Consider the following 18,599-nt stretch of genomic DNA (forward strand, 5'->3'; position numbering starts at 1 on the left):
ACCATCAAACCAACCTGAGAAACCCGTCACCAACCAAACCATATCATATGCATTGTTCAAAGACTTTCGATGATTTATATCCAAACCACAGAAATCCTGAACCAAGCGAATGAGGCGTGAAAGAGAAGGACCTGAGGGGAGCACCAGAAATGGGCCGGCCAGACACCCTGCATGGCGCTAAATGAACGCCTGCAGTTCATTCAAGTGGAGACCATGACACCTGTAATTACCAAGACTGGGGCCACCTCTGAGCATGGACACATTGGCTCTGCCGTGCTTGTCATCTAGCATTTCTCTAACGCCTTTGATTGCAAAGGCTGAAGAAAGATGATAGTGTGATGATAGTCCAGCTTACACACCTCCGCTTCCATAGCACACCAGCAATAACATTTCAGCCTCGCCATCACATTTCCATTCCCTGGACGTTCTTTTGCCCTGTTCAAGTGATCGTCTCCAGCGCAACATGAGCGCGCTGCTGTATCCAGATTAGCTTCCCCATGAACGGTACTTTTTGTCAACTTGCCAACTTGCCGAAACTGAACTACAATATAGGAGAGAAAGCAATGCCGTTTGAAGTTCAGCCTCGAGCCTTCACTTTGAATGTTATTGCGTATACCACTGTTAGGAACACCCAATTCATTGTAACAACACCGACCATTCTATTTTCCAAACTATACCTACCCTTGGACTTTTAAAGCTAATAAGGCTCTTAGTAGCCTGTTTGGAGGTTCCAGGGTCTTTTTGGATGATCGTCACCCTCCCATTTACTTTATTGCCTTGTCCACGACTTTGCTACGTATTGAGGTACCTTGACAGCCACAGGGCACACCGCTCGGACCCCCAGCAATTAGTTGTCAGTGACCCTAACAACCTGCAAAGCTGGAAGTTGATCGAGCAGACGAGACGGTCTCTCTCGCAGCTCTTCGACTCCGCGTTGTACACTCCAGTCACCCAAAACTGGAAGGGGCAAGGGACATTGGACAACAGCCACATCACCTGGCACCTGGCACCCTCACACTCAGATTTGGGTCCCGCGATTGCATCCAGCCCCGCAGCAACATCCTGGCAGTAGACCAGTACTGACCTACCATTCAGACTTCCATTTCTGGCTTGTTTAGCGGTTTAGTGCTGGCGCTACCAGGTTCCCTAACAGCACCCTGCCTCTCCACCGAGTCTCGCACCTCGAACCTGCAAGTTCGTCCCTCTCTGTGGCATTCGCTTCATCCCCCCAAAGGTCCCAAAACACACTGGACACTGGACTTGGAACCAAGCACCAACTCCATTCCCACTCCCATCCGGCAACGTCCCTACAGCAACACCTACCACGCCAGCACGCCCGTCGTCGACGAGACACCCTGCGCTGTTGTCGTCACCTTGCCATCCGACCCGCGCGGCAATCATTCCTTTACTCCGCCAGTTCGCCGTGCGCCCTCATACTTCCTGCTACTGCTGCTGTAGCCGTTGCTGCTGCCACCACCATCGAGAGCGCGCGTCCCAGAACTGACCTCGCCGACGCCCCTAGCATCAAGCATCCTACCAAGGCTACCTCTACCATATTCAATCGGCCGTCGGGCATCCACACAACTCGATTGACACGCCGTGGCCTTACCCTCATCCAACGCCGGCAACGTCCCCAATAATAATACTACTACTGCCAGGCACTGTCGGGCTTGTGGTCAGAAGGTTGTTCTGACGCACTGCACCCCCCCTCCTCTTCGACTTCCAGGCGGGACGTAGAGCTTCATTGGACAGACGGGCCCGTTGGCATCGCAGCCTCCCAAACCCACGAGCTGTTCGGCACACATCCTAGCCTTCGGCTAGCCACCCCCTTTTCGTATCCAGCTATCATTAAGTCGCCGCGCCCTCATTACCCCTCCACCACCAGGTCGGGCAGCCTTCACTCGCCCCACAGGCAGAGAAACTGTTGTCCTCAAAGATGAAGCGGTTCAGCCAGAGAGTCGTAAGTCAAAGTTTGGGTCTTTTGCTGTGCCTGCGCTAGGCTGTCCCGTGGGAATGGAATGGATCGCTAATGCTACCCCGTCGTGCTAGCTCTCGAGGACGAAGGACAAGGATTCCAAGTCCAAGAAGAATAAGGATGCGAAGGACGGAACAGCTTCCCCCAACTCCCAAGGCTCCCGCGAGGCCACCCAGTCGCCCGTTCTCACCCCTTCATCGTCTACCTCAACACTTGTCAATGACAACCGTAACAAGCCATTGCCGCCTAACAACGCGGCCCATGGCGACCACGGCAATTCCATGCTCGGTTCTCAAGGCGGCAGCTCGAACCCTGGCGTACCGGATAGATTCAGCAGTGTCGGGGGGCAGCAACAGAGTGCCAATGGCGGCAGCACTCCTGTCCGTCACGGCACACTCCCTCCTACCGTCATAATTAGCCCCAGCGCGCCGGTAAGAAGCTCCCCTCGGATTGTCATACTTGGCCAAGGAATACTGACGATTGGTTGCCGTAGCATGTCCCACCTCCCGGCGCCGCGGAAACGATGCCACACGACCTCGCTCCTCCAAAAGCCGGACAGAAATCGCTTATGTTCGATCGTTTACACCAGACCCCCAAAGATGTCCTGGAAGGACTCAGGACGCCAAAGAGGCAGAACTCGTCGCGGTTCGACATCTCGGCCCATCGCGAGCTCGAGAAGCTCCCGGGCTTCCACGAGGTGGCGCCCAACCACCGCCAGGATTTGTTCATGAAGAAGATTGAGCAGTGCAACGTCATCTTCGACTTCAATGATGCTAGTGCTGACATGAAGTCCAAGGAGATCAAGCGCTTGGCCCTCCATGAGCTGCTGGATTATGTCGCTAATAACCGGCAAGTCATCACCGAGCCAATGTATCCGCGTGTGGTTGAAATGTTTGCAAAGAACTTGTTCCGCCCGATTCCTCCTCCCATGAACCCGCAGGGTGAAGCTTTCGATCCGGAGGAGGATGAACCGGTCCTGGAGGTAGCATGGCCGCATATCCAAGTTGTCTACGAGTTCTTCCTCCGGTTCATTGAAAGTCAAGATTTCAACACCAACATTGCCAAGGCGTATATCGACCATAGCTTCGTTCTTCAACTCCTCGAGCTCTTCGACTCCGAGGACCCCAGAGAACGGGATTTCCTAAAGACGACATTGCACCGAATCTACGGCAAGTTCCTCAACCTGAGGTCTTTCATCCGCCGCTCTATCAACAACGTCTTCTTCCAGTTCACGTACGAAACCGAGAGATTCAACGGTATCGCCGAATTGCTCGAGATTCTTGGGTCCATCATCAACGGTTTTGCGCTCCCTCTCAAGGAGGAGCACAAGCTTTTCCTTACTAGAGTCTTGCTTCCTCTCCACAAGGTCAAGAGTTTGAGCATGTACCACCCTCAATTGGCGTACTGCATTGTGCAGTTCCTCGAGAAGGATGCTTCCTTGACAGAAGAGGTATGTGACACACCATGTCTTTGCGACCTTTTCTAGACTAACGTTTGCTTCAGGTTGTTCTCGGACTCCTCCGTTATTGGCCCAAGGTCAACAGCACCAAGGAGGTCATGTTCCTCAACGAGGTCGAAGATATCTTCGAGGTCATGGACCCGGCTGAGTTCGCCAAGGTCCAAGAGCCCCTGTTCCACCAGCTTGCCAAGTCGGTTGCCAGCCCGCACTTCCAGGTCGCCGAGAGAGCCTTATACTTCTGGAACAATGAGTACTTCTGCAACCTAGTGAGCGACAACGTTGAGATCATTCTCCCCATCATGTTCGCTCCTCTATATGAGAACTCGAAGGGACACTGGAATAGGTACGCGTCTGAGCAGCTTAAAGTGTTTGTGTAAACCGAACTAACTGGGAATAGAACCATCCACGGCATGGTATATAACGCCATGAAGCTATTTATGGAGATCAACCCGCAGCTGTTCGACGATTGCTCCCACGAGTACACCGAAAACCAAAGCAACGCCCCCGCGAGAGAAGCCCACCGCCAGAGCAAATGGGCTCGACTCGAAGAGCTTGCAAAGCAAAGGAAGGCACCAAGTGGAGAAACCAACGGCGCCGGCTCTCCTCCAGCTCGCAGCACCGTGAACCCGCTGCCTCGCCTAGAAGAAGTAGACGGTACGGAGGATAATTCAAAGAGGTTGGATTCTTTGAAGTTGCAGGATGGCGATAGAAGAGAGCGACGGCCCGGGATGCATGAGAGGCAAAGCTCAGTAGGATCGTCCAGAAGTCGGTAATACGTCTTCGCAGGGAGAGCTGTCTTTTCGGGCGTGTTGTTCATTTTATTTTGGAGCTCAAGGCCACGGGCATTGTTCGGTGTCAAAGTCATGTATGGAGCTGGAAAACCCGTCATCATCAGACTGGAGGAGGAGGGGGAAGTGGAAAGGTAGGATGAAGAAAAAGGCTGAACAGGGGCTTGGTTGCCGCGCCGGTTTTATATACGTTGAAAAACCAGGACAAGAAGAGCGCGGACAATGATGACAAGGAAACGGGACAAGCAGGCGGTAAGAAGGCGGCAGCACAACAGACAGACAGCACACAACTTTGGCACATAGGTCTCAGGGACTTTAACCACCACTTTTAGAGAGTTTTTAACGGCGTCATGATTCCATTCCAGTTTGTCTTCTTAGCCGGCTCCCGACCAACCCAAAAGAAAATGGTTTTTTTTTTTTTTTTTTTTTTTTTTTTTTTTTTGTTAGGACAAAGGATAGGCTGGCTTCGATTGTTAATATATCTACATCTTCGAACCTTTTTTTTTTCCCTGGTTTTAATGACTTTTAGGCGGGGGTTTGCTGGGTACTGCGGTGATTGAAAGAAGGATAGGATGGCGTGTTGAATGAAGAGAGAAATTGCTGGTATGGTATGACATTAGACAAGCAGTCGTAATGAAAACCGGATCAATGCCATGAATGGGCAAATTGTTGAATGCGATGACGGTCGATTTTTCACTCTGTTTCAGTGACATGTAATGCTTATGGTGGTTTCATGCTTGTTTTGACATCTACAACCAATCCATCAAAGTTGTACTCAACTTCAATGCCATGCTTGACCGACCTTGGTACATACGTACGAGAGAATGTGCCGACAGATTCACGTACCCATCTTGAATCCACCAAATGACAGTTCTGCGGTGCTGATATCTACGATCAACATGATGGCGATAATGAAAGCCAGCGAGCAGTTATGTTTAGTGAGCTAATGACCGCCAAAAAGGACCACAACCAGGAGGAGATCAGAGATCTATGATATATCATAGCCCTTTTTCATGTTTCACCAAACCCCCTTGGTCAAAGTGTTTTTTTCTTCATAAAAACGCCTAATGTGAATCAAGCATCCCTGGAAAAACCGAAATGAAATCCCTTAACGCCCATTTGAATGACTGACGCGATCGAACAACAGCAAGCAACTGTGATAGCTAACCATTTTCACCATCCGTGTCCACCGCATCTCTTCTCCGTTCAGCACCAACGACCATAATCTACACAGACAGGCGCTAGCCACCGTGAACACAGAAAGTACCGGGACCAAAAGCGCACTAATAGTGACCGCCGTTGGCACCACCGTTGCCGCTCTGCTCGCCCTGATCGGCGTACTGGCGCAGGGCAAGTTCCTTCTGGAACTCGCGTCCCAGTTGGCCGTACATGGCGACCAGTTGCTTGCAGGCGCCGACAAGGGCCTCACGAGGGGTGATACTGCCGTCCGTCTGAATTCGGATCATGACCTCTGGCACGTTAGGATGGGCGACTGTATGTTTTGTTAGTTTGCTGCTACTGTGGTACGGTTGTTGAAGGGGAAGTAAAGTGTAAACGTACTTTTATATCCAGCCATAAGGACATGAGGAGCCTGCTTGAGGTGCTCGGCTAGGAGGTTTGCAAGAGTATGGTCCTCCTTCAGGATCTTGAAGTCGGAGGTATTGCTCATGCCTGTGTGAAGGTGAGGGTCATGGTTAGTTCCCGCTTTTCTCTCCTTTCTTCCTGTCCACTTCTTCCTGCGGTGACGACGAGATGAGAGATGAATGATGGGATCGACGCAAACTCACCAGTGAACACCTTTTCCTCGATCTTCTTCTCTCCATCCTGGAGAAGGAAGAGTTCGAACCTATCGACCACAAAACATGTCAGTACATTGCCCTCATCGCCTCACGAAAGTGAGATATTGGTGATGATGAGTTAGAGATAAAAGGCAAGGCGGACCGGTTGGGCTCGCTGTTCTGCTTCTGGTTTGACGAAACCATCATGTTTATCTTGTTCCTGGTTGTTGTTGCCAGATGATGGAAGAGGACGTAAAAGTATCCGCTTGGATATCGTATTGACTGAAGGAGATAATCAAGTTTGAGAGCTTCACAGCAACGGCTTTGTTGTTTGCTGGTATGGCACTCTTTGTCGCGATGGACTGTTTGCTGGTCCTTCAACGGTATGATGAGTGGCCCAAAGATGCGTTGGTCTGATGATGGTGAGTGGTTGTTGTAAGAGGAGGAGTAAGTTGCACTCCTTTTATATAGTTGACGGCCAGCAACTCTCCAGGTTGACGTTGGTGAAGGTGAGTCCAGGTTGAATAAATCGCCAACTCCAGATTGTCCATCCAGTCCACCAGTCGCCGCGTCTGCCTATTGTTGTCTTCCATTTGTGTCCACGGTTCATGATCAGATGAAAACCTTCCCGCCTCCCATTCACTCGTGCTTGCGCAAACCAAAAACAATAGGCACCAGGCACCAAGAAGCAAATGCCGCCTGCCGGCCGGGGAGGAAGAGAGGACCGAGCTCGTAGACCGTGAATTGGGGACAGGTAACGTGGAAGACTGGGAGGACTGCTGAGTGTCTGTCTACCTGGGTCGATTTGTGTTCATTGCCGTACCAAGTCGAAGTCGAATTGCGATCCCCAGTCGATACCGGCGTTACCTGATGAACTTGGAACATCGTCGTTATGGCCTCTTGTCGAAAGCCCCCCTGCGAGATGAAGGGGAATCCAGCTCGATGGTTTGCAAGATTTGGCGTGAGGCGCTCCGACCAGAGCGAAAGGTCCCGGAAGGAGGGTTCATTCATATGAAAAGAAAGGCATTAAGAAACAGAAGAATCAACTAACCTATCAGGGGCGTTCATCTTGGCGACTGGCTCACGATATGACGAAGAGAGACTGGTGGTGGTTCGGTGGTGTATAGATTAATGTCGTCGTCCTCGTTGTCGTATATCGTGGGCTCGAGATGTGGTGGTGGTGGTGGTGTTGCGGGTGAGTGATCGAGAGGGTGTCAACGTCGAAGTCGTCGGTGCAGCACCTGGGGGAATTGGTGAGGGAGCTGGGGGGGGTCTGGCTGTTCTTAAAAGGTCGAGAAGGACGTGGACAATTGTAATACCCAAAATTGGAGCGTGAATGGGACAGACTACCGGAGGTTCTAGCCGTTAAGGTTTCGATGATTTGTCCTCTGTAGATGAAGGTTTCAGGTCTGGGTGAAGGAAGTTGGATGTTGACACAAGTGAACGAACGCACTTGATGTCTTCAAGGTCGACCAGGTTGCGCATCCACAGTGAGATGGAGGCAAGTGAGCAATGAACTCCCGGATTGAGGTACTTGCGGCTCGTGCGCTCAGGTTATTTTGCGCCATCCCGCTTTTGGATGACTCGACCGGTGGGAAAGCATAGGGGAGGGTTAGGGTTCAGATCGAGACGTCTTGGGCAAGAGACAAAAATAAAATGTACAATGGGACTACTTTGGAGACCAGAGCTCGTTGATTTTATCTGGAAGACATAAACGAGCTGAGAGAAGGTGATCCACTTCTCTCCGTTTGCATATGTAACGATTGTTGTCGTCGAGCGACCGCCTTCCCCAAGAGGCAGAGAAGCGGGAGGGAGGGATAAAACAGACCAGGACAACCAGATAAGCATGGGAACTGCCGTGACGAGTAGAAGATACAACTACAGTACCTGCAAAATGAAGCTTTAATGCTCAGAAGCCCCCAAGTCTCAAGAAGGCAAACACATTCAAAAAGAATGAAACACCAAAAAAAACATACAACACCAGGGATTCGCTGGTCGTCACCGACCCAACTACTAGTCTGGCCCTCACTGGCTTATCTATGGGAGAGCGGACGGGATCCCGAGTTTTCCGGTGGGTATGGTCGTATGTACTGGCTCGATGCTCTTGTGGAGCTTATATTCTTCCTCCCGACACTCCCCTTCTGCATCATCCAAGGAAGGGTCTCCAATGCATATAAGTATGACATCTCTTACCACCTGGGACTACGGGACGTGTAATGCTGAAGATGCCAGACTAGAGGTAGGTAATCAAGGTATATTCCAAAGCCAAATATCTCGTTGCATCCCTAGACTAGAGGTATAACTTGGCTGTATCAAGCACACAAACAACCAAAAACAACAAATCCGCTTCCTACCATAGCACCATGCAATACCTACAGACTCAAGATACGCCTTTCTTCTTCTCGCCAAGTTCGCCAACAACAGATTGCTCATCAACTCCCACATCAGGTCTACCTATAAGTAAGGGTGTGTATAGTTCCATGCCTGTCCATATATCTTCTATATTCATAACCCAATGGGAATATCTCTCTTGCTTCCATCCCCCTTGTCATCGACCCCGTATCGTATCGTAGGTAACACCATCGTTCGTTCGTCGTCTCTCGTCCAGTCCCATCCCGTGCCATCCATCTCATATAAACCCATAAAAGTAATCGTATCATCGGAATCCTTTCTTTCTCGTGGTAAAACTGGCAAGTTAATCAAAGGGCACAGACAGGTACTCGCCTGTTGCCTGCATGATTGCCTGCCTGCCTCTGTCTCTCCTTCATTCGTCAGCCCCTTCTGAGGGCCCCAACCAGCACTTGCTTTGGATGATAACCAATAGGAGAACCTGACTCCTTTCATCAAGGCAGGTACGTCTGTCTGTGCGTCTTTCTGCGTGCCTTACGGATGTAACAATTACAACCCCTTTGCATCGCAATAGCTAGGCGATCCTCCGCCCTCTCCGGCGTTAGCCCAGCTCATGACCGTCAGGGTAGTCGTGTACGCCATGGCGATGAAACCAAAGATGCAGAGGGCGACGTCGGAGAACTTCCACAGTTTGGATCTGGCGACGCTCTTGTAGTGCAACATTGGCTATACATAATTTGTTAGCATGAAACATTCTTTACATACAAAGGAGAAGCGGGATGTAGAACTTACCGGGTAGATATAAACCAACGGGATGCAAGCAAAGTTACCAACAAGCGCAACGAACTTGTCCAAGTTATCGGCGCCGGCCCACGCAACCAGGGCGCAGAAAGCCACCACAAAAAAGCGGAACACGTTCTTCTGCCACTTGATATAAGGGTTGTACTTGCCGCTCTTGGTGAAGAGCGCGTTCTCCGTGATCCTGATGGCGGGGAAGATCTGCAGCGGGGTGGAGAGCAGGATGGCGAGCGAGTACAGGAACTGCACGCCGTTGACCAGCTTGTCGTCCTGGGGCAGGTTGAGGAGCACGACCGTCTCGGTCTTGGAGCCATAGGCGGCGTACGAGACGGCGCCCATGACGGTGAACAGGGTGGTGATGATGATCATGACGACGCCCATCACCTTGGGGAATTTCTCGGGGTTGCGCATGGACTCCTGGATCGGGATGATGAGGCCGATGCCTTCGAAAGTGAAGATGGCCGTGCCAATGAAGAGCGTCCAGTCCTTCTGGTTGAACATGATGATATCCGCCAGGCCGGAGGTGTTGAGCGTCAGGACGTCGTAGTAGAAGAGGTAGGCGAGACCGATGACGATGAAGGCGTCGGCGATGAGGGCGGTGAATCCCAGCTTGCCGATGTCGCGCAAAAGCGAGAAAGGCAGGAAGACGATCATTTGCATGATGATCAGCCATGATATGGAGATGTAGGTCTTGCAGTTAGTGACCGCGAGTATGAATGCCTGCAAGTTCTCCGACGTGAAGACAATGTAGGCTGCCACAAAACCGAGCTGACTGATGACGATGGAGAACAGAATCAGGTTCCTCATCCACTTGCCGTAGAGAATACCACCAATGTCACCAAAGGATCCTTCCACCTTTAGGCGAGTGGTGACGAGGAGGACGAAGCAGTAGTAGCTCAGAGCCGCCACAAACAGGAGCACGGCGTTACTAAAGATCATGCCACCGTTGAGGTAGGCTCTGGGCAGGAAGAGCACACCAGTACCGACGAAGGACTTGAGGAGAAGCATTGCCGCGCTCATGGGACTATTTCGGCCGCTTCCACCACGCTCTTTCCTTCTCCTCTTACGTCGAGACGGCGTTAACAGCGTGCTGTCCTCCATGGGCTCGTGATCATCGTCAGAGCCCTCGTCGCTCCACCACTCACCCTCATCGCTTCCCGAGGTGAAGTATTCACCAGGCTTGAGCACTTCGTCGTCTTCCTCGAGTTCCTCACCGGCGAAATGTCCGTACAGAGAGAGGAATTCGAGGAAGCTGGTGGTCAGTAACCTCCGTGGGGGCGCACTCTGGCCCGCGCCATTTTCGGTGTCGTCAGGATGGGCCGAATGATCTCTCACGTGTCTCCGGAGGTAGTTGCGGCGGAAGCCACCAGGGACCTTGATCGAGTTGATATCCAGAACCTCATTTTCTGGTTCAGGCCTAGGGTAGCTAAAGGACTTGCTTCGCTTGGCCTTGTTGCGCTGTTCGATCTCCTCCGCCCACCGGTATATAGGGCGCGTGATGTCACCGCCCTGCAACTGCAGACTTGAAAATTCATCGTCGTCTTCGGCAGGCTGCTTGCCCTTGGACCCCTCGCCTGTATCCTCGGCGGTACTATCCCCAGGTTGGACCAAGTGTCTCTTGATAATCTCGGGGTCTTCGTATGCTCCAATGCCGTTGATACCCGTGGACGGTAGCCGCGATCTCGTCTCGAAGGAGCCATAGTTCGTGGTGGGCGTCGCGGATCTTTGGAGGTGGGCAGCCGAAGGAGCAGGAGAGAGGGCGCGGGCAGGAGGGGTGCCAAAGCGCGGTGGTGAGGCTCCGTAGGTGTTGGACAAGGCAGCGGCTAGAGCAGAAACACCAGGGCCAGCAGAGTGTGAGCCAGCACCGGGAAGCGGTTCTAAGGCGTCAGCCCCAGCGTCACCATCTCCTCCTCCCTCTATCGGAATAGGTGTTCGAGTGCCAGACGGTTGTTGTGGTGGTACGGGCGAGGCGAGGCGCGCGATGCTATCAGCGCGTGGTATCGAGGTGCCGAACGAGCGGGCGCGGAAGGAGCTGGGACGAAAGGAGCCGGGGCGAAAAGAACCGCTGGGCGAGGAAGAGCGGCCGGGGATATTACCCGGGGCCGGTGAGTTCCTCCCCGAGTCTCTGCCCGAGGTTGACATGGTCGGTAAGCGGTAGAGGTGGTGTCTGTGGTGATGATGATGATGATGATGTAATGGTAGCCCAGACCTCTCTATCTAGAGCATATCGGGGGTGGAGATACTGGAGAGCAGTAGTTCAGTCCGTTCGAGTCTGGAGGTCTGTCCGTAGTGTCGGAAGTAAGGTCAAGTTTAGAGACTGGAGAGAGGAGATAAAAGATGGGAACTGTCTGTGTTTCAGACAGCCTCTCTTTTTTTTGTTCTGGCGGTGGGAGGATGCCTAGCCGACGCAGGATGATGGCACGTAATGAAGGCTTGTACAGTTCTTATTACCTAGGACTAAAGTGGCAGACTACCTAGTTCTAGGTAGGTCGATCTTGGGGTTGTCGCGCTGTCCGAAACACTGCTGCAGCACTTTTGTCGCTCTGCTCCGTTATGTTCTGCGCCAACTTCCTATCTGGGACTTTTGGGACGACAATGATAAGCGAGTACTTGAACAAATGAGTGAACTTGGTGATGTCGAAAGTAATCTGAGTTGTTTGTTTGTTTGGGTGGTAACATGAATATCAACAACGTCGAGGCCGGGATAATATCAACTCTAACATAAAAAGACGGAACATGTTCTTTCTCTTCCCTTTTGACGTCAAGTCAAGCGACTTGTACCAAGACGAAATGCGGAATCAAGAGACGGGCCCGTGTGACCTGCGCTGGCCGACAGCACAAGGGATTGGGGTCTTTGATTGGAGCACATCATGGCCAAAGTGGGCACTTGGGCCAACTGAGATAAGGAACCACGGGAATCTGATGAGCGCTGTGCGAATGAGAACGTGTCCTGGAGATAGGGACAGGGCACAGAGGGAAAACCCCCAACCTCATCAACTGTGAAGAGATCGTGGCTGCCTCGTTCAAACGCCGGTCGGGTGGGCCTTTTACCATCCATGACAGCGTCCTGCTGACACTGGGCCACTGCAGAGCACTCCAGCTGCGACGGGCAGACGCCTGGGTGATCCAGGCTGTTTCCATTGTTGGCCCTGCTTTGGGGAGATCCACTCTTTTGAGACCCTGATCTGGATGCGTTGTTAACAACCTGGAAAGTTGCTGTTACTGTCAACCAAAGAAGAGATCACGACTTCAACCTTCAACCTTCAACCTCTCACAAGACCTTTGGTCAACGATACACACACCTATGTAATGACGATCACGCTTCATAAATCAGGGCTGACTGCCTCAGGCTTCGAATACCGTATCAAGCTGCCAACACCACGGAGCACCGGACAGCATGACGGAGGTTCAGTTAGCACTTTTAGCTCATGTTCTCCGCTAACAATGACAATGAACCCCGCCGATATCCCCGTTGAATTATGCGCCGATACAATGCGGTGATGCGAACCGATGAACTTCCGGACGCACAATGCACTCGCTTTTTCGTGGCTACAATCCAAGTACCTTGGAAATGTGAGGTTTCTCTTACCAAATATCGTGACTTGAGATATCGGTACAACTGGATATTTCTTGAACAAACAACACGATGGAAACACGGCGAGGGCATCACCATCACTATCACAACGACCCTCTGGTCTCCAGACTCTGGGCTGATGCAACTCCACCGTCCCCCATAAACAACCGCAATGCCCTATTCTAGGCCCTTGCTGGCGATCCTGGCTCCCTGCCCGGTGTCATTGGAGCGGGCCGGCAAAGGCGGGGGAGAGGGTCGGCAAGACGGCAACAGCACTAAACTTTTGACTGTTGACTGAATGAGGTTGTTCACCGATCGATGCCCCTCTCCGCTTCCGCAGCCGGGACAGTTTTTGAGACGAACCGTGGAGGCCGATGAAGGAGATGGCTTCTCCAATCGTCAGGCCATGATGGTCCGAACATAACAACCCTACAACTAGCTCACCTATGATATCGACTGGAGTACCGAATGTTTCGGAATCAAGCAGGTTTTCCCTGGAATGGTGGGGTTGATGCGTTATTCTTCATTAGTTGTACTTGTACGTTTCTGTGTTTTTGACCTGTATCTCTCATTCGAGGTTGCTCTTTCTTCTCATTCCGCTTCATGCTCATCGTTACCCATCAAGTCCTTCCTTCCTGATCCGGAGTGTATCCTTGGAGCACCCCATCAAAGCTGTATCCACCTCTACCTACACAAAGTACATCTTCATTACTCTAGGCGTCTCGTCAGGGACCACTTCACACTGAAAAGAAAGACCTGAGACGCCATACCGTCATCAAGCTTCATGCTAGTGTTGAGAGACTACCCAGGGACGGAATAGCTTCTGATTCGCCAACACATCACCAAAATAAGTCGCCTATCAAGCTTGGCCTCTAACTTGGTTGGAAATCCCTTCACCACCGCTAGATTCCCATATACTCACCAAAAAAGCATCATGCCCCAGTACACTACATAGACGAAGCCTAAATAACTTCTCCGTTACTGTCCTTCGCCGATAGTCTCCTCGGGTTACGCTGGAGCTACGTCTCCCACACCACCGACCGTCGGTCCCTTTCCAAGACCACAGCATCCAAGGGATATATAGACACCGCAAGGTCTGAGACTGGGTAGAGCTGGCCTCTTTGCCACTTTCTCCCATCTTCCTGTTGGGTGCTTCACCCTAGAGCCGGTCTCACAGGACAAAACCACCAACAAGCTCCCGGCCTGTTCCCAATACAGCCACTTCTGCTGTGCAACACCAACACCGGAACCCATCCGCGAATGGAGACATGATAGTCAAACAATGACAACCATGGACCACGAACACCAGAGCAAGAGGCATAAACTGGGCGTCGTCTCGGGCGTCTACATCCCAGTATGCCTCAATATCCTCAGTATCCTCATGTTCTTGAGGTTCGGCTCCATCTTGGGTCAGATCGGTCTACTTGGCATGCTCGGTATGTCCTTTCCGGAGCTCACTTTGTACCACATCAAAGTCATGAAACTGACTTTTTATCAGGACTTCTCTTCATTGCATACTCGGTTGATTTTGTCACTACTCTGTCCCTATCAGCCATTGCCTCCAATGGTGAAGTTAAGGGAGGGGGTGCCTACTACCTCATCTCCAGGTCACTTGGCCCGGAGTTTGGAGGCTCTATCGGTATCCTGTTTTACCTGGCGCAGGTCTTGAACACTGCACTCAACGTCGTCGGTCTCATCGACTGCCTGAGGCTGAATCTGGGACCTGCCTTGCCTCAAGGGTATTGGTGGACCTATCTGTTCCAGACAGGAGCGTTGTTGATGTGCACTCTACTATGCCTGGCTGGCAGCGCCATGTTTGCAAAGGCGAGTAATGGCTTATTGGCCATTATGGTCATCTCTATCCTGAGTATCCCCATCTCGGCCATCTTCCTGCCTTCCTTCAACGATCCGGTCAGTGGCATTGAGTTCACGGGTGTCAGTCTCACCACTTTGCGGTCCAACCTGTGGCCGCACTTTGCTGGCGACGAGTTCAATGGAGCTGGCACCTTCAGAGATCTCTTCGGTATCCTGTTCCCGGCCACTTCGGGTATCTTTGCTGGAGCGTCCATGTCGGGTGATTTGAGAAACCCCAGCAAAGACATCCCCCGCGGAACTCTCTGGGCCATGTTGTCAACTCTTATATCGTACGTGCTGGTCATTATTTCGTTGGCCTCAAGTACGACACACGGCACGTTCCTGCGAAATACCAATGTTATCCAGGAGACGAATGTCTGGCCTCCCATCATCTTCGCCGGAGAGTTTGCAACATGCTTCTTCTCGGCTCTGATGGGAGTAATAGGCTCTGCCAAACTCATGCAGGCCCTGGCTCGAGACAAGCTGGTTCCTGGTATCTCTGTTTTCGGAAAAGGCACCAAGAAGACTGACGAGCCCTTACTCGCTATCTTCTTGACGTACATTGTTGCTCAGTTCGCCATGTTCGCGAACCTGAACCAGATCGCAACCTTCATCTCTATGGGATATCAAATGACCTTCTTCGTCATGAATCTCGCCTGCTTCTTACTGAAAATTGGATCTGCTCCCAACTTCCGCCCGGGCTTCAAGTTCTTCAGCTGGCAGACTGCTTTCGCCGGCAGTGTGCTTTCAGCGGCTGCCATGTTCTTTATCGACGAGACATATGCCACCACGGCCGTCTCACTGCTCGTCACTCTATTCCTGCTGATCCACTATTTGAGTCCGCCCAAGCGTTGGGGTGATGTGTCACAGAACCTGATCTACCACCAAGTCCGGAAATACCTGTTGAGGCTGAAACCAGAGCACATCAAATTCTGGCGACCGCAGATCATCCTGCTCATCAACAACCCGCGCAAGCAGACCCGTCTCATCCAGTTCTGCAACTCGATGAAGAAGGGCGGGCTGTACATCCTCGGCCATGTTATTGTGACTGATGACTTTTCCGCGGGAGTTGCCGAGGCCAAGCTCCAGCAAGCTGCATGGACAAAGTACATCTCGGAGTTCTCGAGGATCAAGGCCTTTGTCCAGCTCACCATGTCGCCAACCATCACCTGGGGCGTGAGAAACCTGATTCTCTCGGCGGGTTTGGGTGGTATGCGGCCCAATATTGCTGTCATTGGCTTCTACAACCTAGAGGACCTGCGTCGTTCGCGACCTACACTGAGGATCTCGCACAAAGCGCCAACATCGCCCGTTAAGGGCACTGAAACAAAACAACCCGTGAGGCAGCGGAAGAGAGGCGATACTTCGGCAAGACTGATGGAGGGGTTCTTGCCTACTGATGTGATTAAAACCGAGGAGATGATGTCGGTTACAGAGTATCTCACTATCCTTGAGGACTTGGCTCTGAGATATCGTCTGAATGTGGCGGTTGGTAAAGGGTTTGAGACTCTGGAGACGCCGCGAAAGGATGGGAGTAACACCAAGAAGTATATTGATCTTTGGCCTATTCAGATGTCGGCGGAGCTGTCAGCCGATGGCAGGAATGTTTTGACCACCAACTTTGATACGTGTAAGTTCTTGTAACTCTTAATGCTTTCGTCGAGGTTACTAACATGTACCAGACACTCTCATCTTACAGCTGGGCTATATCCTCGACACCGTTCCCGCTTGGAAGAAGGTTTACCGAGTACGCGTGTTAGTCTTCGTCGAATACGAAAGCGAAGTTGAGGAAGAAAGAGGCCGAGTCAAGGCTCTACTCGACAAACTGAGAATCGAAGCCGAGGTGTTAGTCTTCTGGCTAGCCTCCGGAGATCTCGGCACATACGAAGCCATTATCCACGGACATTTCCGCGACCAAAAAACAGAGAAACTAGTCAACGACTGCCTAGTAGACCAAGAATGGTGGGAAGATCTACAAAAGATCCGGGGAGCCCATGATGCAGAGACTTCACAGCCCGACATGAGTTCCGTACTAAACATCGTCGAGTCAACTTCGGGACGACCGGGGTTGTACAATCCGCACATGATAATGAGCGAGTCCCCTTCTGATCCGCAGGTGCGCGATAGGAGGCGCGCTAGCTGGGCGCCACTCGCCATGGCTGTTGATTTACCCAAGAAGCCCACAGTCTCACAGCTGGTTCGGCTGGGAGTCAGCATGGGGATACACACTCAGAACCTGGCGGCGAATGTGCTGGACAGCAGCAGTAGCTCATCATCAGACACGGACGTTGACGGTGAGAGCGACAGCGACAGTGATAACAGCTCGTCTAGCGGGAGGATATTGGATGGAGACTTCAATGATATGGCGAGTAACGGCCGTGGCCTTGAAGGTCTTGAACCGTCACGAGTTCCTCTGTTGGGAGCAGCTGTGAGACGAATGAGTCATGGAGACCTCTTTGATCGACTTAAGAAGCCCTGGAAGGATAGGAGGAGATCACGTAAGGCAGGACCAGGGCCGTCTACGCAGCAGCAGCAGCAGCAGCAATCTTATGGCTATGGCGCAGTGTCTCATTCGCAGTCCCAAAGAGATACCGGGTCCGGACCCAGTCGCAGCAATGGTTCGGAAAGTCGACTGAAGAAAGACGATCTTCTAAGCGTGGCCACTCCTGAGGAGAGGCCATCATCTCAGATGCCAAGGCCAGCACTATCACGACAAAACTCGTCCATCTTGAAAAGCTCTACCGCCAGAAAATTCACCAGCTCACTGGTTCCCGAAACAAGAATAACCAGTGATGACACAGGAGCACAAATTATGTTTGCGGAACAAGATCTAGATCAGGTTCGCCCAGGGATATCACGTCGGTCTACACCAGGAGCTACTGCACTCCTTTCAAGCAAACAACAACCACTGGCCAGAAATAACGACAATGAAGGGAGCCCTAGGACGGTCACCTTTGTTGAGCCTCGCTACGATGGTGCTTCTTCATCCCCCGATAAGTCCAGAGCGAACTCCCCACCAAGGACTTCTCCTGACACTGGCAGCGGGAATGGTGACGTCCTCCTCAACATCCCCGAACTCCTCTCTTCATACCGAGGGTTCCAGCAGCAGCAGCAAGACGGTACCGACAACGATGATGCGTTGGAAGCAGGCTCAAGCTACTCCACCCAAGGCCTCCCGCTTTCCTTCAACGACCTCCCCAGTCGCGCGCAGCATCTGATTCTGAACGAGCTCATGCGGCAGAATAGTACCGACGCGGCGGTTCTGTTGACCACGCTCCCCGTGCCGGAAGAGAATACGTGTCAGAGCGAGGAGGCTAGCTTGACGTACCTTGCTGATGTGGAGGTGCTTTGCGAGGGGTTGCCGCCTATGTTGTTGGTGTTGAGCAATAATGTTAGTGTTACTGTTAGTCTTTGAGGCTGGCTTGGGGGTTGAGGTGTAGGGGTGTAGGGGGCTGATACTGGTGGTGATGATGGCGATGGTTAGGCCCTGGGTATAATGCGTGCGTCATTGGGAATGAAAGCGACAGACATCGCATCGCATCGCATCGCATTCAGCCCAAACAGCGGAAGGGGAAAAAAAAAAACAGAGTTTGTGTTTCACACTACGGGCACTATGGGGCACTATGGGCATTGTTTTGTGATACTCGAAACATACCTTACCTTGCCTACCTTACCTACCTCTACTCCCATTCCCGTGCCTGAAACAAAGATTAACGAGACCTGGGTCAAGGTTAATTGGCAGCGGGCTTTCAACACAGCCGAGACATACAACAAGGACATAAGAGACAATGCCAGATTATGGTTTTCTTTGTTTGTTCAGTATGTCGAAGGAAGTCACCGGAAACTCAATTCGGGTTTAACTCATGTACCTCATAACAAAGAATGGCTATGATGCCTTGCTCTTTCGGTGTCTGGGTGTTAGGAAGGTTCTTTGTCTCGCTTTCGTGGCGCGGCATGATGTGGTATGGTGATTCATTCGCTCGTTCTCGTTCTAGAGAAACGACAACCAGAGGAGGTGGATCGA

The 18,599-nt window shown here is 51.9% G+C and overlaps 4 protein-coding genes across 4 annotated transcripts; 2 read left to right on the forward strand and 2 right to left on the reverse strand.

The window, feature by feature from the left end:
- The first annotated feature begins 930 nt into the window (after nt 1-930).
- Nucleotides 931-4,583, forward strand: SMAC4_02633 (uncharacterized protein). The gene is made up of 6 exons (XM_066089810.1): nt 931-1,960; nt 2,050-2,406; nt 2,469-3,425; nt 3,479-3,777; nt 3,832-4,183; nt 4,426-4,583. The coding sequence occupies exons 1-6, from the start codon at nt 1,937-1,939 to the stop codon at nt 4,552-4,554; spliced, it is 2,118 nt and encodes a 705-aa protein (XP_065946179.1). The 5' UTR covers nt 931-1,936; the 3' UTR covers nt 4,555-4,583.
- A 157-nt stretch (nt 4,584-4,740) lies between these two features.
- Nucleotides 4,741-7,483, reverse strand: SMAC4_02632 (uncharacterized protein). The gene is made up of 4 exons (XM_024655487.2): nt 7,052-7,483; nt 6,010-6,068; nt 5,783-5,893; nt 4,741-5,714 (listed from the first exon to the last, which is right to left on the reverse strand). The coding sequence occupies exons 1-4, from the start codon at nt 7,066-7,068 to the stop codon at nt 5,506-5,508; spliced, it is 396 nt and encodes a 131-aa protein (XP_024511369.1). The 5' UTR covers nt 7,069-7,483; the 3' UTR covers nt 4,741-5,505.
- Nucleotides 7,484-8,193: 710 nt separating this feature from the next.
- Nucleotides 8,194-12,326, reverse strand: SMAC4_02631 (uncharacterized protein). The gene is made up of 3 exons (XM_003352148.2): nt 12,199-12,326; nt 9,142-11,389; nt 8,194-9,075 (listed from the first exon to the last, which is right to left on the reverse strand). Exons 2-3 carry the CDS (start codon nt 11,287-11,289, stop codon nt 8,899-8,901), a joined length of 2,325 nt encoding a protein of 774 aa, XP_003352196.2. The 5' UTR covers nt 11,290-11,389; nt 12,199-12,326; the 3' UTR covers nt 8,194-8,898.
- Nucleotides 12,327-13,648: 1,322 nt separating this feature from the next.
- On the forward strand, nt 13,649-17,996 carry SMAC4_02630 (uncharacterized protein). Its single transcript, XM_003352147.2, has 3 exons — nt 13,649-14,157; nt 14,220-16,205; nt 16,258-17,996. The coding sequence occupies exons 1-3, from the start codon at nt 14,004-14,006 to the stop codon at nt 17,988-17,990; spliced, it is 3,873 nt and encodes a 1,290-aa protein (XP_003352195.2). The 5' UTR covers nt 13,649-14,003; the 3' UTR covers nt 17,991-17,996.
- The last annotated feature ends 603 nt before the right edge of the window (nt 17,997-18,599 follow it).

Source organism: Sordaria macrospora, chromosome 2, assembly GCF_033870435.1.
Source record: "Sordaria macrospora chromosome 2, complete sequence".
NCBI classification, from domain to species: Eukaryota; Fungi; Ascomycota; class Sordariomycetes; order Sordariales; family Sordariaceae; genus Sordaria; species Sordaria macrospora.